The sequence below is a fragment of the Cebus imitator genome, unplaced genomic scaffold (genome assembly GCF_001604975.1).
Source record: "Cebus imitator isolate Cc_AM_T3 unplaced genomic scaffold, Cebus_imitator-1.0 Scaffold81, whole genome shotgun sequence".
NCBI classification, from domain to species: Eukaryota; Metazoa; Chordata; class Mammalia; order Primates; family Cebidae; genus Cebus; species Cebus imitator.
Window position 1 is genome coordinate 4,664,872 of NW_016107396.1, and position 24,744 is coordinate 4,689,615.

Sequence of the window (24,744 nt, forward strand, 5' to 3'; positions counted from 1 at the left end):
CATACTCAAGAATGGGTAATTTATAAAGGAAAGAGGTTTAATTGACTCACAGTTCCACAGGGCTGGGGAGGCCTCAGGAAACTTACAATCATGGTGGAAAGTGAAGCAAACATGTCCTTCTTCACATGTTAGCTGGAAGGAGAATGAGTGACAAGTGAAGGGGGAAGCCCCTTATAAAACCATCAGATCTTGTGAGAACTCACTCACTATCATGAGAACAGCATGGGCGTAACCACCCCATGATTCAATTATTTCTACCTGGTCCCACCCTTGAAATGTGAGGATTTTTCAAGGTGAGATTTGGGTGGGGACACAGAATCAAATCATATCACCTGGGAACTTCTCTGACTCATTTTGGTGGCACCAGGTGAAAAAAAGATATTCATAATTCACAGTCTCATGTATACATTTTCCAGGTTAAGCAGTGGTCTGTTGCCCAATAAAATAACTTGAGTTAAAGAAATACATAGCCTAAATTAAATTTACTAAAATAGATAAGTTGTATTTAATACATATTTTAATATTTTATTTTCATAATATATATATACTTACTATAGTATTTAATTTTTAGGTCTCAAATCTAAAAGGAAAGACTTGATTTGTTGTAAGAATTTGGCAACTCATCAGTGTTTAATTTGTAATAGATAATTATTTTAAATGTTTTAAGTTCTGTTTTTAATAATACAGGACTGAATTATTTCTATGAGGCTCTAAAATGTTATCATACCAAAAAGCAAATGACATCTTTGAGTTTCTCTCAGTTATAAGAGATAACAAATGTGCAAAAAAGAGAAAAGAACTGTTAATGTGGGAATATCCTTTCTACAGGCATATTGCAGTTAAGCTTTCAACAAATGCTATATAAAAGTCAGAGGAAAATGTGGGAGTTACATCACAGGGCCTCCACCATTTAAAGAGAAAAACTGGAAAATCTTTTATGAATATAGGGGCTTCATTTTTTATTTCATGGTTCTGAGGAAAGGTTGAGTCCTACAGCAAGGGAAAATGTCAGGGCAGAATTCATATGGTAACACCAACATTCGCAATGCACTTTGCAAGACACATTTCAACCTGTTCTTCTGTTCCATGGCACCGAGCAATAGGCAGAACGAAGTGTAAAAAATCCACAGATCCAACCATTTGACTAAAGTCTCCTCATGGTGAGCCGGTTCATCTACCTGACTGCTTTTTACCTTTTAAGATTAACCTGAAGAACACTCTTCCTGGGGAGACCCCTTCCTAATTCTTGAAGTTCCTGAACTGTATACATTGGATTGTCATTCTTAACTTGTGGGCATGATCAGCTAAAATGTAATGCCTCTAAAGAATTATTTATATTCTCAGTGGCTTGTATAATGACAAGCGTACAGGAAGGGTTCAGTGGTTTGTTCAAAGGACTATTAAACATTAATTTAGAAGAAAGGATGACCAGAAAAATGCTTTTATTAATCATGACATGAAATTAACATGACATCCTATTAGAATTAAACCAGGATAAATACTGCTGTTATAAAATTTATATTTCTCACATCCATTCCAGAGGAAAATCTTACATATTAGGGCTCAAGTTAATCTTATGGACTGATTTCTGTAAAACTTTTTTAAATAGTAAATAGCAATGAATATTCTCAAACTATGTTAGTAGTTAGAAAGGCAAGTATAAAATCTATCATGATAACACCCCGCGGGATTAGAACTATTCTGTTAAACATTAAGAACCAAATCTCTGTTCTAGCTGTTACATCAGTGCACCTTTTTCACTGGTAAGGCAAATGCTTGTTGTGGGTGCCACAATGATTACCAAGTTTCTTCTTAAGTAAAAGACACTTGTTTGATCAAGACTTAAGTGAGTTTTCTTTCTCAATTTTGCTCTTTTGGAGCAGAAAGAAATACCTTCATCTTTGATTATATAGAGAGAGGCAAATATGAAATATGGCTGTTATAATGTAAATCACAAACAGGAGCAATGAATTATTATTAGAAATAAGTCTTTGAAATATTTCTTTTTTAAAATAACAAGGATTCTAAATAATTTCTCAAAACTAGCTTTCCATTTTAGATACACGACTTGGTACACATAGCACATTAGATAGGTACTTAATAATTTCTTCTATCAACTACGCTTTGCCCTCAGTACGGGTTAGAGTATGATTTCAAACAATTTCTACATATAAAGCATCTTTAAATAAGTTTTGTGTTGACTGAACTGAATCTTCTTTCACTTGTGTACCTGCGGAAGTTAATTTGAGCATACACATATACTTGCATATATATGTGTACATGTATATGTTTTTTAAGTAAGTTAACTTCCACCATTAGAAGAAACCTAGACGTGACAGGGACAACTCTGTGGGGAACAGTGCGATCTGCCTTAGCAACCCTCCTCTAGGTTGAGGGAGGCAGGTATAGTTCGCTGAAGAAGGTAATGAGGCTGTAGCAAGTCTTATCATCTGTTAATCCCGTGTTGCTCGGTCTCACCACTACAGCTGCGTGCACAGCTGCTCCCTCGGCAGCCCTGGCCTCTTGAGTAACGTCTGTCAGAAGCAAAACATTTTTGGTTGAGTACCCAATGCTGTCTCCAATCTTTCTGTAACTTTCACTCTCCACTTTGTGTCCAATCTTGGTGTCAAAGTGACCAACAACAAGCTCAAGAATATCTCCCTGCATAGAATGCCTAAATAACAGTTTCTTTGCCTCCACACTCGTTGGGGAATAGATGTACACCTTCGTTTGGACCTCTCTCCGCTTCCTGACAGCTGGAACTACATCTGCGAAGAACTCTGCTTTCCTGCGCCCAGCTGCGAACGCCGAACTCCACATGTGGCCCTGCAGCTGTTTGAGTGCAGTGGTCTTTCGATCCAGGTCCATCTGCCAGCACGCATATCTACCACGGCCTGGATCATCCACCCCATTCCCAGACGCTGCAGAGATAGGAACAGTCCATCCAGCTGGGCGTCCTCTTCAGCCTGTTTCCTCCAAAGCCTGACCTCCTGCTGGCAAGCCTCTTCTTCCCACTGTGTCTGCAGATACTCTTTAACATTTTCTTCGACGTAAGGAAATAAAATGTCCTTCAAGAAAGCAACTGGGGGTGTGGTACCTTCCATATCTAATGGGATCACGGTGACTTCAGCGGGTACAGAAAGCACAAGCGTTTCCCTAACAGATGCTGTCACAGGACCCCTGCTGTTGGGGGAGGACGGAGGGCGGCGCTGGCTGCGGCCGTGCAACACCGCCCCCCTCCTCTGCCCCCGTTCCGTTCTGGGCTTCTGAAGGCCCCGTGTCACCTCGGAGTCAGCGACCACGTGCAGCCTGCCGCGTGTGGGGAGAGGATACCTCTGCACACCTGGTACTGGAAAAGGCGGCCGCCTAGGAGCCTTGAACTGTGTGAGCAGTTCGGGGCCGGAGCCCGAGACCACGTGGGCAGGGAAAGAGAGGCTGGATGAGCAGAAAAATAAACCTACCTGGGAAGAATCATGAGTCCTACATTGAGTTTCATTCAAAAGGAAACTAAAAGTGCTGGGAAGCAAGAGCTTCGTTGCAAACCAGGTGGTAACGAATGAACGTGTTCATAGGCCGTTGCATTTTGACAAAGCAAATTGTTTTGTTATAGCAGGAATTTATTTTCTTTCAAGATTATTAAAATAATTCATATTCATTCTTACAAATTAAGAGTGTACATACGGTTGGAGACAGAAGAGAATGATGATCAAGGCATTTCAAATGGAAGCCATTTATGGCACTGGAAACATTTATGGTGGGTGTACTATGATTTTGTTTATCGCACACCCATTCTTTCTCTTTTGGGTAGTAGCTCACGATTTTCCTTTGAGATAACACCTCTTCCAATTCTTTTTGTGATTTAGCTGAGATAACTCCCTAATAAAATCCATAGTAGAGCCCATGAACTTGAAACTATGGGAAATTAGCATATTTCATTTTCTAGGCATAGTGATTGGCTGAGAAACGTGCATGTGAGCCAATCACATGTACAAGTCAGATCAACCAGAGCTTATCCTGGGACTTTCCCTGGTATAACTAGGAGAAGGTAGTCTCTTCCATTGTACTTGAATCTATGAGATACAAATCTCATAGATTTGTATCTATGAGCTGCCAGGTGCACACAACAGCAGGATCTCCCTGAAATGTTGCTCGTGAAAGAAAAAAAAAAAAAAAAAAAAAAAAAAAAACAAAAAAAAAAAAAAAAAAAAAAAAAAAAAAAAAAAAAAAGCCGAGTCTAGTGCTCTAATGGTATTGTATGATTCCCCAGAACAAGCAACCTTTCAATGACTTAAACCAATAAATGCTATATATTATTTAATCCAAAATGACAGGAATGATTCCTATAAGCCTAATTTTTGCTTCTTTAGAAACAATGAAGAGAAAGTTTCAGAGAATGAATGATTTAGATACCAGTCAGAATAATCTCCAAGGTTTATTCTTTTTTTTCTGATATTGTCTACTTGGAGATAAGGGTTTATTCTTTACTCAGAGAAATATTACATTACACTCAGATATTATAATATAGTTTTAAGACTCTGCTTTTGAAGTTTATTTCTCTGCTTGTGAGAGTCTTTTTTTTTTTTTTTTAAACGTTCAACCAGTTCTGCTCACTTTTTATGAAAGCAGCTGTAGTTTGGCAAAGGAATTGGTATCTTATGTAAAGTTTGCTTTGAGCCATTTTTCTTTTTCTTTCCAACAATACTTCTTTTGGGATATAAATCATTGGCAATAATGATACTAACAATGACTTAATCATCATTTGATAGACAAGTCTATCTCTGCTCTTTAGCGGAAATTTTAAGAAGATGTATTAAGTAGTAGCAAGCCCAGTGTGAAGACAAATTTTTTTTCAGCAGAAACTTCCCTGCTTAAATTATTAGAGTAATGTGAAATGCATTTTCTTTTCTTTTTCTCATCCTTTTTTTGGTCATTAAAATAATAAATGCTTCAGTTGATGGTATGAATAAATCTTTCTGTGTATCTGGTTATAGCTAAATGTGAAATTGCTACATAAAATTGATTTCAAGATAGATCACAACAGTTTGTAGTATATATGAATTCATAAATATTACACCATTAACAGTATCAATTTTATGAATTCAATATTTGCTTTTTCTGTCAGGTTTTGAATCAGTGTGTAAAAGGTTTTTACTCTGATTCTATTCATTTGGTTAATTTTGCTTTAGATATTTGAAGTTGTATTATTTAGAGCTGTGAATTTTCTCCAAGAATCAGTCACTTTTTCATTATTAAATGAATAACCTTTTTATCTTTTGTAACACTTCTTACCTTTAAATCTAATTCATCTAATATTGGTGTAGTTTCATGAACTTCTTTTGCTTAATGTTTTATAGTATATCTTTTCCCATTGTTTCATCTTTAAAGACTTATAATTAAATTGCATATTTTTAAGTAAATTTATTTGTTTAAATGTTATCTGCCAACATTAATTACCCGAACTACTAATTTATTTAATTTTTATTTGTATATTTATTTCATTTAAATTAAGAGTATAATTGAGTTTATGTATACCATCTTACTATTTGCTAGCAATTTTGAGATCCTTTTTCCGTCCTTTCTCGACTGTTTTGGATTAATTTTAATTCCATTCACTATATTTTAGTGGCTTTCCTAGAAATTACATGTTTTTATTTATTTAAATATGATATTAAACATTACTTTTGCAACATTTCTAGAAGCTTATTACTTTAGAATATCTTAGCTTCATTATCAGTTTTGCTTTTGCATTACTGCTATATTTTACAATACATTGTATGAATTATATATAGTAAAAATATATTTTATACTCCACAAGCCATTAATTATTGTTTTGGGACCTCAATATATTCAATTCACTGACATATTCACCCTCTTTTATCCTTCCTGTGGTCTTGATTTTCTGTCTGAGATCATTTTACCTTCGCGTGAAGAATACCCTTCATAGTATTACTTTTAGCAAGAGTTTACTGGTGTCAAATTTTCTTAGTCTCTGTTTGTCTGAAATGTCTTTATTTTGCTGTTGCTTTCATGCTTCTCTGGATTTAGAATATCAAGTTGGTAGTTGTTTTCTTTCAGCATTTTGATGATGCTATTCCACTGCATTCTAGTCTTATTAGTTTTTGTTAGTAAGTCAGTGATCATCTTCTCAGTGATCCTTTGAAATTGACAGTTTCTTTTCTTCAGAATGGCATTTAAGATATTCATTTGACTTCGGCTTTTTAACATTTTAGTATGATGTTCCTTAGTATGCCTTTCTTTGCATTTATCCTCCTTGGTGGTGTTGGCAAGGCTCAAATCTATGGATTGATGTCTTTTTCAGCTTTGGAAAATCTTCAGCTATTATCTCTTAAAATACAGCTTCTCCCACTATTATTTCTCCTCTCATGTTGGGACTCAGTTTACACATAAGATCTTTCCACTATGGCTGAAATGCCTTTCTTGAGAGAGAGAGGCAAAGAGAGAGAGAGAAAAAGAGAGAAAGAGAGAGAGAGAGACAGAGAAAGATCTTTCCTACATTCCCATTTCCAGTTCAACAATCCTCTCTTACTGTGTGTCCCATTTGCTGTTAGATCCAATTATTGACTTCTTAATTTCAGTTACTGTATTTTTTATCTCTAGAAATTCCATATGATACTTTCTATAGATGGCAGTTCTCTTTTCCTTCTTTTCTCCTTCTTGTCTTCTAGTTTTGAACATGTTTATCAACATTATTTTAAATTGCAGGAGAAATAATTCCAATAGCAGAATCACCCCATGAGTTTGTTTCTATGGTCTCCCTTCTCTCTCTCTTTCTTTGTCCTGCCTTTTGGCATTCTTATTCATCTCATACTGAAATATAGATGTTGTATTTTTAAATAGTATAGAAGTTCTGGGTGCTTTTCCTCAACAGGAGGATTTAAATTTGTTTCTATCTGGCAGTGAGAATAGGGGCAAACCACTTTAATCCACTGAGGGATTGAGCCCATTTTAGTCTGGGCTTCAGGTTTTATAAAGCTTCTTCTATCTACAGGCAACCCTTTCTTTTAGGAAGCAGCCTTCAGGATCCCCAACTGAGAATGAAGGCATTTGCTGGGATTCCATCTCCCTCGCTGGCAGGCCCTGACCTCCCAGTTCTGTAAGACTGCTGAAAGCACTCCTTGGCTTCTTCAGCTTTATACAAATCATGCTTTTGATCGTGTCTCATACAGTCAACCTTGTACTGCTTTGAAGGGGCAAAATTTTTTTAAGGGGAAAACGTGGTGCTGAGCAAGACATTTCTCCAACTTTTCCTAGAGGACTTGCTAAGTCCCAAATTCCAATTTATTTTGCTCTCTTGCTATGTGAAACTGCCAAAAACTCAACTCAGGGTCTCCCCTCCTGAACCACCAGTTTTTGCTCAATCTCTCTCTTGGTGCCAGTTACTAATCCATAAAAGCCTTGAGGGAAAAGAAGTGCAGAATATGGGGTTCCTCTAATGGCTCTGCCCTGCTTTACAGGATCATGGCCTCTCATGTCCTGCAGGCTGACAGCTCTCTCGTTTCTTAAAACAGCTTTTTCAAAAGTATACAGCTCTTTCAGGTGCCTTTGATAGGAAAGTTGGTCAGGTACAAGCTCATACCACAAGTAGAAGTCTTTGAATATTTTGATTTTGCTTGTTGATTAACAAGCGGCCTTTACATACCTAAGACAATTTTTATTTGAAGTATGTGGTTTTTTTCCTATTTTGTTCAAACTCCTTTTTGATTTACAGGAGTATGTCATAAGTTAGTTGTCAAATATATTATTAGTCTTTTAAGACTTCAATTGGTGCTCAGAAATAGTTATTTTCTTACCCTTTTCCAGACATTTTTCTATTTTTTCTCTCTGGTTTATTTTTATTTACATTTAATTTTAAAATTTATCTAACTTTAATTTTGTTGCATGGAAAGTTAGGGAACTTCCCTCGCCCCCTAATTACTTAACTATTTGTTGAATAAAACACTTCACCCCCCCCCAATTATTTAACCATTTGTTCAATAAAAATTCTTCCCCAGTGCTTTGGAATTTCACCTTTATCAAATAGTAAATTATTATTTAAGTTTAAGTTTTCTTTTGAATTCTCATTAATCTATTATTACACCTATAATATGCTGTTCTAATGACCAAACTTCAATAATTCACTTTACTACCTGATGGTTCAAGTACCTTCTCATTGCTCTTCTTTGCCAACTTTATCTTAGCTGCTCACATGAGGATTTTTTTTGCCTGCATGTCAGAAGTGATTACGGTCTGGCCTAAAGCAGTAGCAGTGGGGATATAGAGCAAAGACAGAGTGAGTGGTACTGAGTATTGCCATCTATAGGGCCTAATGGATTTAACAGCTAGAGAAAAAAAAATGGCATCTTACATGATTCTAAGTCTCCCGGCTTGGGAAACTAAGAGAATAGTAGTATCATTAATTAAGATTGAGAATACAAAGAAGAAGATTATCACAGAGGGAGCTGCATCTGTCCCGAGAGCAGAAGCAGTAATTGTAAGAGATTGGTGGTAGGAAATGGCTGTTTGGCTAGTAGGATAGAAATCTGACTTGGGAATATTAAAAATAAAAATAAGTGAAATCCAGCTTACATTAGATATCAAATGAAGTTTATTGTGGCATCAATTCTAACAGATTCATGATTTTTAAGGAGCAGTCCACAGAAGCTTCTTTCATACATTCAACCACATGAAATACACTACTAGGCTGTAAACTGTGGGGAGGGGTATGGAAGGCAGACAGATCAAGGTTAGGAAATTTTTGGACAAAATGTTTCAAGTTGGGAAGTTGAATCTACTGATAGAAAACCTGTTGATGTGGCCAACCATAAATTCTACTTTTATAAAGAAAGAAATAAAGCTGGGCAGATTATTGAAAATATAAAATAGGATTATGATGAGTTGAAACAGTTTTATAAGCACCATATCAAAACTAGGCAGTATTTATCTTTCAAGGTCATTTACATGATGGCTATGGAAGAACTGAAATGTCCCCTGACCCTCTGTATCTGCCTATGCACTCTGCAGCCTAAGGCCAAAATAGATCATAAACAAAAGCCTCGAGTTTGCTTACTAAAGAGAACATGCAGCTTCTTGAACATCTTTCAGGTGTATACATACCAACCAGTATTATAATTTTTTTTTTTTTTTTTGGAAACAGTATCTTGCTCTGTCATTCAGGATGGAATGCAGTGACATGTTCGCAGCTCACTGTAGCCTCCAACTCCTGGACTCATGTGATCCTCCTTCCTCAGCCTCCTTAGAGCTGGGACTACAGGCATGTGCCACCATGCCTGGCTAATTTTTCTTATTTTTTTGTAAAGACAGATTTTCACTCTGTTTTCACGGCTGGTTTTGAACTCTTGGCCTCAAGCAATTCTCCCACCTCAGCCTCCTAAAGTGCTGAGACTACAGGTATGAGCCACAGCCTCAACCTACATTGTTTTACTGATCCTTAAAGAGACTTAGGAACTATCACCTTTAATTGTACATATTCTAAATATTGTTTCATTTACATGCAAAAAAATTAGAGGGACAGGATTTTGAAGAGATCAGTGTTCATGAGGTTTCTTTGGCTTCCTTTAACCCTGATCCTTTAACACTTTACCCTCCTAATTTCAACAACAAGATCAGAATTGTGGAATTTTGAACTTGGAAGGAAGTATAAAATTTAATGGAGTCTTCTACTTCATCTCCATTTAGTAACTAAAACAAATAAGAATCAGAGAAGACACAGCTGCAGTTAGTCTGTAAATCAAAAGCAGAACTAAACCCAGAAAATTCAGGTTTCCTAACAAATGACGTAAATACTTTCTACTATAGTGTAGAGATTAGAAAACTCATTTTAACATACTTTATTAATTTGCCGTATCATTTTGCATATTCTCTCCCTACCCCATCCTCCTTTAAGATTCAGCAAAATTTTTAATGTGAAGAATAAAAAGTGGTTTTGATACTCTCTCCAGATTATCAGATTTCTAAAAAGAGCTGACACAAAGCACTTTTATAAGCAATTTTAATGTAAAGGCACTGACAGTATGCAAATAAGGCACAAAGCCAAGCTTTAGAAATGAACTAGAGAGATAATGAATTCACATGGTGCCATTTTTAAAATTAGGCTTTAGTCATGTGCTCTTATTCTTTGTTGGTGGACAAGCCACAGCAACCCTGACCTCAGTTTTGCTGCTGCAATAGATGCACACCTGGATTAGCAACGGACAGAATGAGCTACTTACCAAGTCTCATTTTTTTTGGCAGTGTCTGTTCACCCCACCCCCATCCTGTTCTACTTCAAAGTCAGAAGGAAATGAAGCCACAATGTGAACAAAAGAGCTCTAACATTTTTTTTTCTCCTGCTGCCTCCCTCCCTCTTCACCGTCCTCCCCACATAGAGCTACTCTACCCCACTTTGGTTGTAGTGTGACATCCCTGCCTGCCCGAGGAAGAAACAATGAGCAGGGACTGCAATTGCAGACAAGTGTCACCCAGAAGCCACAAGTTTCTGTAAGCACCAGGTCTACAGACCACCCAAGGCATAGCAATGGCATTATCACTGGAAGAATTCGTCCACTCTCTTGACCTCAGGACCCTACCCAGGGTTCTAGAAATCCAGGCAGGCATCTATTTTGAAGGTAAGCACTCCCCAAAACCTTGACTGGCTAGAGCATTCTTGTATACACTCTGGAAAACAGGAGAGGGAAATTTTAACAGCAAATATGTGAGTTCTGGTAAAGGAAAAGTGATCAGAAAAGGGAGAAAGTAATGAACTGACCAATGAATAGTCAAGAGCCAATAGTGTTGAAGAAGGGAGAAACTAGATAGAACTCTGCGACAGACAGAAATAAGGAATTGAGTGAAGCTTCTTGAGATTTCTGTAGGCCTTGAATGGTGAACTATTTCTGCCTTTGCTTTGAAATTGATTGTAATCAAGAATGACAAATTTAGTTATCAGTATTTATGTTTCTACAATGTAAAAAAGATTTAGCTTGCTAAAACAGAAGCAACTAGCAAAGACACAGTGTTTAGAAAGAAGTATTTCCAAATATTTCCCAAACTTTTAACTTCTAAATGTTGCTCATACCATTGTTTTTCTCACTCTGTAGTGGCCTAACTCCTAATTCCTTAAATAATGAAGATTTTCATTTGAAAGTATAGAAATTATTGCTACAAGATAATTTTTTTTTAATTTATGTTGAAAACTCAGAGTTCAATTAAACTTATTGAACAATAAGATAATGAGTTTTGGTGTAACTTATATTAATTCAGGGAAAAGAATATTAAAATATCCAATATACAACCCAGAATCTTTACGTAGTTAGTTTGAATACATACAATAAAATGAGCAATTTTCTAGGTGTATTTCTAGCCATCAATAATGGTATAATTGAAGCAACTGTAGAATCAGATCAAGCCAAACTACCAGGAAAATAACTACTGGTAGGCAGGCCTTTCCTGTTCATAGACAAAATAATATATTACGTATTATGTGGCAAAGTAAAAGAAAAATTAACAAATGTAAGCTCCAGTTTTTTTATACACACACACACACACACACACACACACACACATACACACATACTTGCAAGTGGTGAATTAATATGGGCTGTTATCAGCTTAGTGTACAGTTTTATTCAATTAATTCATAAGTTGATTCTTGGAATCAGACTATGTTTTGCCATGTTTAATCGTATTATTGATGTCTCTATTTCTAAGCCAGCTCCAAATCATTTTTGTCTCATGCTTTGTGCTTTTTAGCCTTTATGTAAGAAGTCTTTCTCTATGTCTACATTAAAAAGATGTTTTCCTATATTGTTTTTATCAGCTTTACAGTTTTATATTTTGCATTTAGTTTTTAGTCTATTTGTAGGACACTGGTATGAATTATACAGGGATCCAGTTTTAGTTGTCCCTATACAGTTCACCTGATTTCCAGTTACCATTTGCTAAGCTGACAATGTTTCACCCATTGACATATGTTGCCTCCTTTAAATCATATTATATATTCTCCTCTCTATCAGTCCGTCTCTAAAATGTCTCTTCTATTTCATTAGTTTACTTTTTTTCTTAATTGCCCCCAAATCACACTATTTTTGTAACTGTAGCCTTGGAATAAGTGTTAATATAGAAACAGTATGTAGACCAATCCCTTGTAATCAATCTTTTTTTTCCTAAATTGGCTTAGATATTCATAGACTTTAAAATTTTCTTTACAAATACATAATATGTATGCATGTTTATGGAATACACGTGATATTTTGATACAATGTGTAGTGATCAAGTCAGAGTAATTGGGATATTCATTACCTCAAACATTTACCATTTCTTCATGTTAGGAACATTTCAATTCCATTACTCTAGTTATTTAAAAATATATAGTAAATTATTTTGAGCTATAGTCACGCTATCATACTGCCAGACACTGGATCTTATTCCTTTTAACTGTATTTTTGTACCCATTAATCAGCCAAACCCTCTCTATCCCGCTCCTACTACCCTTCCCAGTACGTGGTAGCCATCATTCTAGTCTCTATCTCCATGAGATCAATATTTTTAGCTCCCACAAATGAATGAGAACATATGATATTTGTCTTTCTGTGCCTGGCTTATTTCACTTAATGTAATGTCCTTCAATTCTATCCATGTTGTTGCGAATGACAGGATTTCCTTTTTTTTAATGGCTGAATAATATTTCACATTTTCTTTGTCTATTCATCTATTGATGGACATTTAAGTTGATTTCATATCTTGGCTATTGTGAAAAGTGCTGCAATAAACATATAAGCATGGATATCCTTTAATGTACTGATTTCTTTTCTTTTGGATATATACCCCACAGTGGGATTACTAGGTCATATGGTAGTGCTATTTTTGTTTTTTGTAGAACCTTCACACTGTTTCTCATAGTGACTGTACTGATTTACATTCCCATCATCAGGGTATAAACGTGCCCTCTTCACCACATCCTCTCCATCATCCATTATTTTTTGTCTTTTTGATAAAAGCCATTTTAACTGGGGTGAGATCGTATCTCGTGACTTTTCAAATGAGTTTCTTGCTAACTGGGATTTTTATTGGATTTATTAATTTGATAGATTAATTTGGAAAGAATTGACATTTTATATTGTTTTAAGAAAGAACATAGTATGTCCCTCTATGTGTCCAGATCATCTTCTTTACACCTTATTACTTTACTACTATGTTGTACTTCAATTAAGAGGAAAAAATAGTGAATACTTTGATCATTTTCATAATGTAAACACGTTCATGTAACCATTACCCTGCTCCAGAAATAGAAAATTCCAAGTATTCCAGAAGCCCTATTTTGTGCTCTTTCTCAATAATTATCTACCATCTCCCTCAAGGATAACCACTATTATGACTTTTGTCCATTTATGATCCTTACATAAAGGGAAAATTATAGTATGTATTCTTTTCTGGTTGGTATATCTGTTTAACATTATATTTGTGAAATTAATCCATGCTGTTTTATATAGTTCATTCATTTTCATTATATATGTTATTCCACTGGATGAATATACTACAATTTATTAATTCTACTGCTAATAGGCATTTGGATTATTTCTGGTTTGGAGTTTCCAGTAATTTTGTCATGAAAATTTATATATATGTGTGCCTACATGTGTATGCATTAAATAGGGCACAAAAGTAAGTGGGATTACTGTGTCATATTGTATGTGTAAATTCAGCCTTGAAAAGTAATGAAAAACAGGCTTTTTAAGTAATCCAATTTACATTCCTACAAGCAGTATATGTGTGTTCCAATTAACTCATATGCTTAGTAACACAATATTATCAGTCTTCTTAATTTTAGTCATTCTGGCATGAGTATAGTGGTAGCTCATGGTTTTAGTTTTCATCTCCCTGATGACTAATAACATTGAGCACCTTTTCATATATTTATTTGATTTTTGGAGATGTCCTTTTTTTGCAGAGGTGGTTTATATCTCTTTCTCATTTTTTCTGTTGAATTTTATAAATTTTTATTATTGATTTGATAAAGTTTTTGTGTATATATATTTGGGATACTTACTCTTTGTCCGTTTTCTGTGATGCAAATGTACTTTCTTAATCTATAACTTCATATTTAATTTTCAAAATGGTGTCTTTTAATGGATGAAAGTTTTCCACTTTAGTGTTAGTGTAGTCAATGTGTAGTTATTTTTCTTTTTCTGTGTTGTCAACGAAATTTTTCTTTAACCTAAGTTCATGAAAATATTATCTATTATCTTCTAGAAAGTCTCTTGTTTACTTTAACCTTTAGATCTGCAGCCTACCTGGGTTTATGTTTTTGTATATGAAGTTGGGACCAATGCTTATTTTCTTCTTCTATAGAGTCAATTGGTGCAGTGACATTTATTGAAAAGCTGCCTTTTTTCTATCATCTTACTCTGTTAACCTTACTCAGAAACAATGTCCATACATGCCTGGGTCTTTTTCCATGACTTTTATGCTGTTCTATTCATCTACTTGCTATCCTTACATCAATTGTCCCTGTCTTAAATAATGTGGATATGCAATATCTAATATATACTTTATACTAGATTATATATAATAATATGCTGCAGAGCCATGGTTCTCAAACTTGGTTGTGCATTACAAATACCTGGATCAATTTTAAAACGTAAACACCTAGGATTCCGCTCAAGAGATAACGATTTAATTGTGTAAAGGTAAGACATCACCATCAGGTTTTAAAAAATCTTCCTGATGATTATAACACATAGCCAATTTGATAACTACCACTTTAGAATGAGTTCTTTCAATTTATTATTCTCCTTCACGTTTGGCACTTTGAATTTTCACATACATTTTAGAATTAACTTATCAACTTCCACAAAAGTCCTCTTGTAAGTTTGATTAGCTGTGCATTGGTTTGGAGAAAATTGGCATCATTTTAAATGAACTGTTCTCACCCAGTAATCTGGTATAGTTCTCTAGTAATTTAAGTCTATTTCATTTCTGTCAGTAACATTTCATAATTTTTAATGCAGATCTTTTACTTTTTCAGATTTATTTGTAGTTGATTTTTTTCATGCCATTTTAAATGATATCTTTAAAACCATTCATTTTCTCTTTGTTGTACTTATTGAATTTTAAGAATATATCTTTAACTTATTTTGGATATGTTATGTGTACTTTTGTGTTGTCTGAGAATATTGATGGATTTTGCTTGTGGTATAATACTGAACAGAGGTAATAATAATAAAAAAAGATCTCCTTATTTCATTCAAAACCACTCAGAGCAATTTTCAGTAATTCACCATTAAATATGTTTGTTTTACATTAAATTAGTTCTAGTTTTCTAAAAGGTTTTAAAAACGAATCTATGTTTGATGTTTGTCAAATATTCTTTTTGTAACTCTTATGATTACTTTTTTTTTTAACATTAAAAAAAGGTTAAACATGCTTTTAATTGTGGAATATGACCAATTGGGTCATATGTCACTGAATTTGGCTTAATTTTTGTTGTTGTTGTTAGAATGTATCTCTTTTAGGGAATTATATTAGCTTATAGTTTTTATTTTTTGTAATATCATAGCCAGGCTTTAGTATCAAGTTAGCTGAACTTATGGAAATTCTTGGATCGAGTCTTTTGTTAATTTCCTGAAGATTTTATGTAACTTTGGTAATATTTGTTATTTAAATATTTAATAGAATTTTTAATGAAGGCCTTCTGAGCTGAGATTTCTAATACAGAAATGTTTTAAATTATTACTTCAATTATTTAATAGTAAAATCTTTCCATCCAGGAGCATAGTTTATCTCTATTTAAAAAAGAGAATAAAATATCTTCCACATAATTTGTTACAGTTTAAAAAAGTATCTCTATAGAGCTCTTATGTATCCTAGGCTAGTTCCTAGAATGCACACACACGTATCATGTGTGTATATGTTTCTACATTGACTATCATATTTTGTCTGTTTCCCCCTTGGTTGTCACTAAAGTGAAGCAATGTAGTTAAATATAATTAGCAATATTTATAAATTCCCTTGTTAATTCTACTTGTTTATATTTTTATTTCATTGGTTTTCCTAAATAGATATTAATATCAGAAACATTGGGTCGTGTCTTTTTCTTACCACAAATTTTTTTTAACCTTTTTATTATAGGTTAGAGCCTTCAGTATTATGTCAAGCAATAGTGGATATCCTTGTCTTATTCCTAGTCATAAAGAAAATCATCTAAAATTTCTCATTAATATATTATGAACTGCATTTTGGTATTTAACCTTTACTTAATTAAGGAAGATCCCACCTACTCTTTGCTTTCTAGGCATTTTCATAATAAATAGGTACTGAACTTAACGCTATTCTATCATTTATTAAGATAATAATGTGATTTACTTTCTTTAGGGTGTTTATGTGAGTTAACGTTAAAGATTTTTCAAATGTTGGAGACTCCTTTCATAAAAATATATATATCATATATAAATATATTTTTTTCAAAAGGTATTTCTTTTTTGAAATACAATATAGGAGTTTGATATTATATTTAGGATTTTAAATTTTAAAAGACTTACTCATTTCAGATATAACATTAGCTTCCGAAAATGAGTTACATAAATTGTGTTATTTCTATTTTCTGAGATAATTTTCTAAAAGTAGGTTTAACAGTCTTCTTAAAAATTTGTTAAGAGTGCTCTTGGATGACCTACTGAGAATGGAATTATTTTAGAGAGAAGCCAGAATTTGCTTGTGTTAATATTCTCTGTGTTTTGCTTCTATTATTATTTCGGATTCAGTCTCTTTTATTTTCTTGTTTGTCTTTTTTCTGTCTTGTTCCTTTTCCAGCCTCCTATGTGAAATCAGCAGCCATGTTTAATATTTGTTTTTACTTCTTGATAAATGTGTTTAAAACTATAATTTTTCTCTAAGTACTTTTTAAACTATTTTCTATAAATTTTGCTTTGTAACATTTTTATTATTCCTCAGTTCTAATTATAATGTATTTCTTTTTAAATCCAATAGCTGTTAATTTTGTTTATTTAGTGACCATATAAGATTTTGTTTGCTATCCTTTTGCTTTTAACTAATAATTTTATTGTATTTGGTTGGCAATTGATAGTCTTTCTTTGGAACTGATTGCGGTTTCCTTTACTTTGTGGTATGAAACATGTTCTACTTTGGAAATACTTCCTGTGTGCTCAAAAAAAGTATGCTTTGTGTTTTGATATAACACCTCTCTTTATGTGCCAAATAGCTTGAGTTTTTATTTATTTTGTTCAGATCATTTCTATCACTGCTTCTTTTTCATATGCTTAGTCTGTCATTTGCTTTATAGTTGCACATCTATCTAGTTCATGCTTCATTTCTTTTATTTCATCAGATTTTTTTTAGGCTTAGTTGTTCCATGTGCCTACATTCTAGAGTTACATCATTTTACTGTATTATTATCATCCTTTTTCCTTGATGATCCTTTTTCTTTGTTAGAAAGTGTTACTACTTCGGCTTTCTTTTGGTATATCCTTTTGGAAGCATTTGTTTCCAATATTTTGAAGTCTTTTTGTTTTATGTGCAAGGAAACATATTCTTTGTCCCCTTTCTGCCTTTTGTCTCAGTTTGGGCAGTGGAGCCAGGTTCCACCCACCCTGCGGTGGTGATACTCTGTAACAAATTTTGGGGGATGGGAGTTTTGAGGAAATTTGAAAAAGGCTGAGGTCAAGTCATGCGACCAACCTAATTCAAGCATTGGTTTGAATACTCCCGGCTGACGACCACAGTGGCGATAGGGAGCACGTTCTTCTCAAGAACATGTTGCTCAAGCATTTATTATTTTAGGAGCCCTATTGATGTGAAGCACAGAATTGTGGGTTATAAACTTAGGACTCTGCCTCCTGGATAAGTTATAAATGAGAGGTAATTCCATGGTCAACTTAAAGCATTCATTTGTTCTCTGTTAGGAAAAATAGGTTTCATCATAACCCTAAGGCATGATGTGAAGATTAATTGAGCTATTGTATATAAAGTATTTATCAAAATGACTGGCCCATATTAATCTTTTAGTAAATCATAACTATTATTATTACTTTAATGGTGGTATATTATAAAGAAACTAGGCAATTATTTCAAAAAGTAAAATAAAACTGATTTGAATTTGTCTGCTGCCACACACACCAACATAAATTGAATATGAAGAAAAACAATAAAAAATAAAACATTAACAGTACCACTTAAACCACATAAAAGTGTGAAACTAGAAACTTTAGAAAGTGAAAAAATTAACTTTATAAAATAAAAAACTCCCTTATTCCAAAAAAACCCAAAATACGTAAAGTGGAAGAAAGACAAACTCTACATTAGGGAAACGTTTATAGGATATAGGGCAGACAGACTGTAAATATCCCGAATGTATAAGGAATTGCTAAGTAACAATAAACAAAAGTGAATAGAAAGATGTAAAGGGCAGTTCACATATCATACTAATATTTAAAAAGGCAAATCTATCAGAAATGCAAATGAAACAATCATTATTTCTCTTTTAAGTCACAGATATTAAAAGATTCGCAAAAGTCATTGTAGGCATGAATGCATGGAAAAGAGGCAAGGCCCAGTTGGTGGTGTGTAAACAGTTGCGGACTTTCTAGGTTGCAACAGGGTAATATGTATCTACTGTACAGAGAAAAATGTTTATGAACATACAACCACTAGAAATTAATTTTAAAATATAATTATAAAAAGCAAATTAATGATTATATCATCGAAGCATGTTTTATAGAAAAATGTTAAGCAAGGCTGGAATGGAATAGCTTACATATATTATTATTTTTTTGAGATGGAGTCTTGCTCTGTTGCCCAGGCTAGAGTGCAGTCTGATCTTGGCTCACTGCAACCTCCACTTCCTGGGTTGAAGCAATTCTCCTGACTCAGCCTCCCAAGCAGCAGGGACTACAGGCATGTGCAACCACACTTGGCTAATTTTTGTATTTTTGGAAGTAACAGGGTTTTACCATATTGGTCAGGCTGGTCTTGAACTCCTGACCTCAGGTGATCCACCCGCCTCGGCCTCCCAAAGTGCTGGGATCACAGGCGTGAGCTATTGTGCCTGGCCAGCTTACATACATTCTAATAATGCATTATCATGCATTGTCAAAGGGTCTAGAATTATAGTTGGGAAAAAAAATAAAGTCTTCCCCTCTTGGAGCTTATATTCTAGTGAATGGGACAAATGACAAACCAATGATAGATTTAGAATATATACAAGTGTCATGAAGCACTGGCTGGAGAGCAAAGCAAGGTGAGATGAAAAGTGATCTTTTGATAGGGTGACCAGGGCAGATTATCTCTGATGAGATGAAGAAATAAGCCATACCCACATCTGGAAGAACATTCCTGCTGAGGACAGAACAAGTGCAAACTACTGAAGAATTTGCTTTGTTTGGGTAAAAAACAGGGAGCAGCTCAGTGGTGCTAAAGGCAAGCAATTAAGGGAAGGCTGGTGAGAGAAAGACTGAGGCATGGGCAGGCCCAGGCTTTGTAGGCCTTGAAGGCCAGAGTGACACTGAATGTGGTGCACAGTGGGCTGGGAAATGGGTAGGACCCGTAAGACGTGTAGTCAGGGATGGTCACTCCGAAGAAACAATTTTGGAACAGAGACTTGAATATTGAGAAGGAATCATCCAAGAAAATATCTAGGTTCTGGGATATTCCAGAGTGAACAGACAGTGTAAACATCTGGAGACCAAAAGGAGCTTAGTCTGTTTGAGGAAGAGAAAACATAGCCCTGTACCTTGAGCATGTGTAAAGCAAGGAGAAGAGCATATGAGAAGAGGTTTAACGAATGGGCAAGAGCATTTCAAAGAGTTTGGATTTTATGAGAATGCCCCATGTATGACCTAATTGACCAGTGTGAGGCAGTAGACTAAGACCTGATTGTCATTTGAGGAAGATCACTAGCTACTTTGGGGAGAACAGGCAATAGGGAGGCAAAAGTGGAATGACATTAGCAGACTGCAGTAATCTAGAGGAGAGGTGATGGTGCTTGATGTAGTGTGAAGAGAAACAAACAGTTCAGGAGGTGCTTTGAAGGCAAAAATGTCAGGCTTTTTTTTTTTTTTTTTTTTGAAACAGAGTCTTGCTCTGTCACCCAGGCTGGGGTACAGTGGTGCGATCTTGACTTACTACAACCTCTGCCTCCCAGGTTCAAGTGATTCTCCTGTCTCAGCCTCCCGAGTCGCTGGCTTATTTATTATTATTATTATTATTATTATTATTATTATTATTATTTGTATTTTGAGTAGAGACGGGTTTCACCATATTGGTCAGGCTGGTCTTGAACTCCTGACATTAGGTGATCCATCCGCCTCAGCCTCTCAAAATGCTGGGATTACAGGTGTGAGCCACGGGGCCCGGCTGAAAGATCAGGACTTTCTAGTGGGTTTGAAATTGCTGTGAGAAAATGAGAAGACTAAAGGATGAATTCAAGGTTTTGACCTAAACCACTGGATAAATATTTGTGTATTTGACAGAGTCATAAAGACCAGGGGAAGATGAGGTTTTAGTGAGAAAAACGAAAGTTCTGTTTTGGACATATTAAATATACATAAATATTTATTACTCAGCCAAGTAACTATTTCAAGTTAGGCAATTAAAAAGCCAGTTTGGGCAGAGAAGATGCTTGTGGTTGGAATGCCCATGTATGACCTAATTTTTTGATCAGAAATTTGATCAAAAACCTCATCAATTGGTCATGTCCTTTGCAGGGACATGGATCAAACTGGAAACCATCATTCCCAGCAAATTAACACAAGAACAGAAAACCAAACACAGCATGTTCTCACTCATAAGTGGAAGTTGAACAATGAGAACACATGGACACAGGGAGGGGAACATCACACACTGGAGTCTGTTGGGGGTGGGGGCTAGGGAAGGGATAGCATTAGGAGAAATACCTAATGTAGATGATGCAGGGATGGATGCAGCAAACCACCATGAAACACATATGCCTATGTAACAAACCAGGTTCTGCACAGTTATCCCAGAACTTAAAGTATAATAAAAAAATACATAAAATAAAAATTTTTAAACTTTATAATAAAAAACGAATGCATCTTTCCATATGTGTATTTCTTTACTGATATTTATATTCATTCCAAAGCATACATAATAATGAAAATATAAACAATAAAATTGATATCTTATATAATTTTCATTTTTGTTAATATAAACTTTTTTTTTCTCACAAAAGCTATTAACTCTATCATAACATATTAACTAGTTTTTAAATTCATACATAATTGTACATATTTATGGGGCACATATAATACGTTGATTCATACATACAATGTGTAGTAATCAAGTTAGGGTAATTAGGATAACTTTTACCCCAAACATTGATCATTTCTTTGTGTTGGGAATATGTCAAATTTTTCTTCCAGTTATTTTAAAATAGACAATAAGTTATTCACCATAGTCGCCCTACTGTGCTAATTAATGCCAGACTTTGTTCCTTCTATCTAACTGTATTTTTGTGCCTATTCATCAACCTCACTTCACCTCCTTCTCCCCTCTCCCCTCTCTAGCCTCTGGTAACCTCCATTCTACTCTTTTCCCTCCATGAGATCAATATCTTGAGTTCCCACATATGAATGATAATATAACATATTAACTATTAATCTCTTTTTAGTGGAAGTAATATTACTGGAAATTATTTAAAATATTACATATTTTTATTACTGAATACTTTTTTGGAAAATGCCTATAATCATGTGACACAGTGTTTCAAATGGTTCTAATTATTTTAGTACATGTTTTGAATGACAGCTATTGAAGATACCTCATCAAGGTCCAATATACATTATATGTAATCTACTCATAGAGCGGGTTTATCACTCATAGTTGTGGCTATCATTCTGTATGTGAAATAATCTTCATAAATTTCAGGTTATGAATAATTGTCAAAAATCTGATTTTGGCAATTTCATTAGATAGCAATTGTATGCAGGCAATGACAAGCTTGTGCTAATAGAAGATGTGTCACTCTGTCATTTTCTTCCTAATAGGGCCTGCAATCTTCAATTCTCAAATGACTGTGTTGGCATCTTGTGAAGTTTTGTCTTTTTTGTGAGAGCAAGTATAGATAAAATTAGATTATAACATCAACTTAACTTCAACTGAATTATGTTTTAGTATACTGAAAGCAAATGAAAGAATTGCAACAATTCTTTTAACTCATTTTTTTGAAATTCCCAATCTGTTTCAGTATGTGGCTTACCATACATGTCATATGACTATCTGATGCAGAGATAAATTAGGATTTTTAATATTAAATACTAGCAAGTTTGAAATTAAATATTAGTAAATCTTTCTGTTAAATATTAATATAGTTTAGTTTTCTTGTTTCTTTTATGCAGAAATGAATATGAAATTGTAGTATTTTCCTCTTTAACCTCTCATCTTATAATACTTTGCAGAATATGTGGCCCAATTTAGAGATCCCTGCAAGGAGCTTACATAATTGCCATCATGAGTCCCTCTTAGATTTAAAGTCTGTGTAATTATGTATGAAGTACGTCATGGATTAATTGACATGGGCCATCTTGTCAACTTTAGTTCTTTAAGCTAGCAGTTTATAACCAAAGAAAAAATTTGAGGGAAAAAAATGATATTCATCTCTTCTACTTTTCCTCCTCTTTTGAGTACATGGTATGCTTGTACTTCCCAGCCCTTTTCTGGTCACATGAGCACATGACTTGTGTTGGCAAATGTACTGAGAACAAAAATAATATGTATAATTTGATGCTTTAAGAACCAGTTCATAATTAAACATATTTCATCATGGTAGATTAGGACAAAATTAAACCTTTAATAGGTTATGTTGCTAAGTGACTACAAGTAGCAGAGACCATGTCCTCATCTACCTGTATTGGACATGCAGTGAAATAAGAAATCTACCTTACTGTTCAATCTCTGAGATTTTTGAGGTTGTTATCTTAATAGGAGCTACACTTTTCTCGTTGATACAGTAAATTATTTTTATTATGACTGGAAATGAAGTTATTAAAAAAATTGGAAACCAGACATATTCTACAGAGAGTCACATAATGTCAGGAAAGTTACTTGGGTAATAATGCTACCACATGTTCATAAGAAAGTGATTTTATCACCCTATTCAGGAAGCATCTGTTGCTTCTTTACTCCTCATATTGCTAACATTACCACTTGCTGCTGTTTACTTTGTACTTATAACCATTTTGGTGTTGATTTTAAAATTTGGCAAAAAACAAAATTGGTTTGCATGATTATCTTTTTTGATGAGCTGGATATTAAATTTCTTTTGCCTTAGAAAAACACATGTGCACAGTTGGTAATTTTATAAATGCAGAAACACAAAATTACCCATAATGCCACCAGAGAGAAATATTAATACTTTGATGTATTCTCTTGCAATTTTTATAATATTAATTAACTTTCAGGAAAAGAAAATTGATGCCCAAATTCCTTTTCCCCATGCTTTCTAGGGAATCTCATCATTTTCCAAAACTTCCATTTATCCTCTTAGTTCAAACCATCATAATTTACTGCTGGGATTATCAAAATCTCCTCCTAAATGCTCTTTCTTCTTTCATTTCTAAACTCTATTCTCAACATAATATCTAGAGTCATGGATGTCAGATTATGTCACTCCTCTGTTAAAAACTCTCTATTTTTTCTCAACATAAACATCTTACATGGGTAATAGGCCCTTATTGTCTCCCTGTTGCATTATTTATCTGAATTTCTTGCTTATTAATCTGCTTCTTCCAGCCATACTAACCACTTTACTGTCCTCAAATTTGGAGATATTCTCCTGCCTTAAAGCTTTGCTCACACTCTTCATCTGGAAAACTCTTCTTCAGGATATCGACTTGACTAACTCCGTTCTCCATGAGACTTACCCCAACTACCTCTTTATTCCTGCAATTTTTCCACTCCCCTTTTCCTAGATTCCCTGTCTTCCATATCCTGGTCTTCATTTTCTTCTACACTGAAGCACCTACCTCTTTCTTACATATAAGTTACATATAGCATGTTTTTCTGTCCTCTCTTATTAAATTTTTCTCATAGCTTTATCAAGGTATAATTTTTAGACCGTAAAATTCAAACATTATAAGTACACAACTGAATGGTTTTAAGTAAATTGATAGAGTTGTATAGTAATCACCAATTTAAGACCATTTTCATGATCTTAATAATTGGCCTGGGTTCTTTGCCATTAATCTCTATTGCCATTTCCAGCCCCAGACAACCACTGATCTGCTTTCTGTCTATAAATTTGCCTTCCATGGACATTTCATATAAAGTCAGTCATGCAATATGCAGTCTTTTGTGTCTGGCTTCTCTCATTTAGTATGTGTTTGTGGTCCATCTTTATTGTAGCATACATCAGTACATTGTTCCTTATTATTGGTAAATAGTATTTTATTGTATGGATATGCCACATTTTGTTTAACACCAGTAGATGAACACTCAGATTGTTTCATGGTTGGAAGTATTATGAATAATGTGTCATTTTACATTTCTACCATTAATGTATGAGGATCCCAGTTTCTCAACATCCACAGTAAGACTTGATATTTTCCCTTTACAGCCAGTGGTATCTCATTACAGTTTTAATTTGCATTTCCTTAATGACAAGTGATGTTGAGCACTCTTTATATGCTTATTGCAGTTTGTCTTCTTTGATCAAATGTCTTTGAATCATTCATCCATTTGGAGTTACGTTGTCTTCCTTTTATGGAGTTATAAGAATTC

At 34.4% G+C, this 24,744-nt stretch overlaps 2 protein-coding genes across 7 annotated transcripts in view; one reads left to right on the forward strand and one right to left on the reverse strand.

Moving 5' to 3' along the window:
* Window positions 1-2,385: 2,385 nt before the first annotated feature.
* On the reverse strand, window positions 2,386-3,582 carry LOC108307821 (enolase-phosphatase E1-like). Its single transcript, XM_037740248.1, is given in 3 exon segments — window positions 2,386-2,939; window positions 2,942-3,461; window positions 3,544-3,582. Coding segments are annotated over 3 exon segments (1,113 nt in total).
* A 6,704-nt stretch (window positions 3,583-10,286) lies between these two features.
* The window catches only part of THEMIS (thymocyte selection associated), a 215,070-nt gene continuing 200,612 nt past the window's right edge, over window positions 10,287-24,744 (forward strand). For all 6 annotated transcript variants that reach the window (XR_005201095.1, XM_017533311.2, XM_017533309.2 and 3 more), the window contains exon 1: window positions 10,287-10,625. Coding sequence is in view for 5 of the 6 variants with exons in the window: in XM_017533311.2 (XP_017388800.1) it covers window positions 10,535-10,625 (91 nt within the window). In the remaining variant the exon portion in view is untranslated. The remainder of the gene's footprint in view (window positions 10,626-24,744) is intronic.